Source organism: Teleopsis dalmanni, chromosome 1 (assembly GCF_002237135.1).
Source record: "Teleopsis dalmanni isolate 2A chromosome 1, ASM223713v2, whole genome shotgun sequence".
Classification (NCBI taxonomy): Eukaryota; Metazoa; Arthropoda; class Insecta; order Diptera; family Diopsidae; genus Teleopsis; species Teleopsis dalmanni.
The window spans coordinates 193,871,413-193,874,049 of NC_051846.1; the positions used below are offsets into that span (position 1 = coordinate 193,871,413).

General features: G+C 28.7%; 1 protein-coding gene across 1 annotated transcript in view; it reads left to right on the plus strand.

The window, feature by feature from the left end:
- The window catches only part of LOC119666973 (bromodomain-containing protein 4-like), a 15,469-nt gene extending 13,892 nt beyond the window's left edge, over window positions 1-1,577 (plus strand). The window contains exon 4 of the mRNA XM_038076250.1: window positions 1,552-1,577. Coding sequence (XP_037932178.1) covers window positions 1,552-1,577 — 26 coding nt within the window. The remainder of the gene's footprint in view (window positions 1-1,551) is intronic.
- The last annotated feature ends 1,060 nt before the right edge of the window (window positions 1,578-2,637 follow it).

The following is a 2,637-nucleotide window of genomic DNA, read 5'->3' on the forward strand; positions in this document are numbered from 1 at the left end:
ACCACAATAATAAAACCTAAAGAAATCTTCTAAGAAATTTACGTAAATATTCCACTATTTCCGATTGACAAACGATTTTGTCACTATAATAATAATAATAAAAAGTGAATATCTAAATACCTATATTAGTGATATAGAAGAATCATTTCGGGAACAGAAACGTTAAAATAGAAATTTGCGTTCTGATTAGTGTCGAGCAGTGATAAAGAATCTACAGTAATCTATTGCTTTGACAGTCGTCTTTGAAACGAATCTCTGATCGGTAGGCATACTTGCCAACGAATTAGTGTCCCATCACTTTGACAATGCTTTTGAACAATGAATAACTAGCATTATAAGGTTTATAGATAAGATGTTGAATTATTTTGTATTTATAGTTCATCAAGTGTGCCTTTCATGTCATTTGTAGTAGGTCATTTTAAAACAATCTGTATGTATAGCCAGATTAAATGAATTAAAGATATATATATGATATATGATATTATGGAATATTCTAAGTTATTTTTGCCCAATTAATTGACCTTACAGTTTTCGGGAATATTTCTATCATTCGGAGCCTATTCCAAGTTAACCATTGAATGCATCAACATCTCGTTGAAAAATATACTTTATATACTGCGAAAATATAAATCAAATTTTATCACAGTGGTCTTGGAATTATTTCTTATATTTTGTTATTCCTAAATAATTTCAAGAGACTGCAAGTAACAAATGTTGAACTCGTACCATGATAAATTTGAAGTTTACAATCAGTGTTCATTAGCCAGAATACGGTACTTGAGCCGTACTTGACTTTTATGTTTGAACTTGAAGTTTTGTCAATTTGCTGTGAAAATTCATTAACAAATTTACTTGCTGTATATTAAATTTCTGAAATGCTAATTAGAGTTCCGAGACATGCTATATAATATGAAATCACCAGCTAGATATAATCAAATGCAAGCATGTTTCAAAACAGTTGTTCAATATATTCTTAATCTATTTGCACGAATTTCTAAATCTATTTGTACTTTTTTCTAATGCGGGAGTCATGTTTTTCACAATTAGCGTACAAATACTAATCCGTAGTACTATAACTGGCCTTTATTTGAGCCCCAGTGAGCTTTAGATACAAGGAATCAAATCCAACCAAACTTAATATAACCAAAAGATTATAAACTGTGTCTTCAGCCACACGTATAGCCAGGGCTAAGTCTAGTCAGGTAGCCAACCCCATAACATAGGGTACCTCTATCTCTATAACTAAGAAATAGGTTTGCCCTATTTCTTCACCGGTGTTAGTGGATCGATGAACACTAACTGTCAAGATTAAATATAAAAATATTACCCTATATAAGTGTGTGTATATATACACTAAATAGTATTAAATATTAAACAAGTTAAATTTCCTATAAACCTGACAATATTTATTAATTTGAAACTAGCTCAAATTTACTCGCAAGTTCCGAGTAAATGAAATGGGCTGATATTTATCTATGTTCAATAATTACATCATCCAATAATAAATCTATTTTATATATATAATAATTAATATTCTAATGAATCTTGCAGGGTCCAATAAAGTTAAAACAGTATAGGTAGTTTATATCAGCGGCATACACAAATAGGAATATTGGGACTGAAAGAATACTTTGTAAATCCACACACATACGATTTCTTCATTTCCTAGTTATTCAAAGCACAACTTCCAATAATAAGAGACTCGGTAAGAATAAAATGTGTAGGGTTCTAAATTCAATTATTCTGACCCTTCATACCTACTTACTTATACTTACATCCGTTCTTCAACCTCTTCGAAAGCCATTTAACTAGAAAATGATTTATATCGACTTTCGCTTTTCGAAATAAAATATCTAAAGAAAATTAATTCTTCTTTTCGTAGTTATTCAAAGCACAACTTCCAATAATAAGAGCCCCGGTAAGAATAAAATGTAGGTTCTAAATTGAATTATTCTGATCCTTCATACCTACTTACTTATGCATACACCCCTTCTTCAATCTCTTCCAAAGTCATTTAACTAGAAAATGATTTATATCGACTTTCGCTTTTCGACGAAACCAATAAGCGATACTTAAGCTTAATGAAGTATTTTATAAGATATCAAATGCTCGTAATGTAAGTACTAAATGCTGGTAATTATTGAAAACTTTTATGATTATATACTATCGTTATACTATACTATCAAACTGTTAGATTTAGTAAAAAAACTAAAATTATTTAAATCTACTAATTATATTTTTTAATGTTGAACGGTGTCTTATCTTTTTAAATAATTGTTTTCGCGGATTAACAATGGATACTAAAAAGAATGCTTTGAGCCATTCTTACCTGGAGAATCATAAAAAGTTATAAGTTTTTCAAGAATTAGTGAATGAAGTAATTTTCTAAATGAATTTAACGATTTATGCATTAAACCTTAAACTTGTTGAAGTCTGTAACTAAGCCAATAAGCCAATCGACAAAGCTATTTTGTGGATTTCATTTGAAAGATACAAGTTATACAAGTGAAGAGAAAAAATAAAAAATTTTTTTAGAAGGATTAAAAATAAATTTAAAATTTCCAACTAATAAATTTATTGACATTGATAAAAATTTTATTACATTTTTTGAGAGAAATTTCAATCTCAAATAATGTT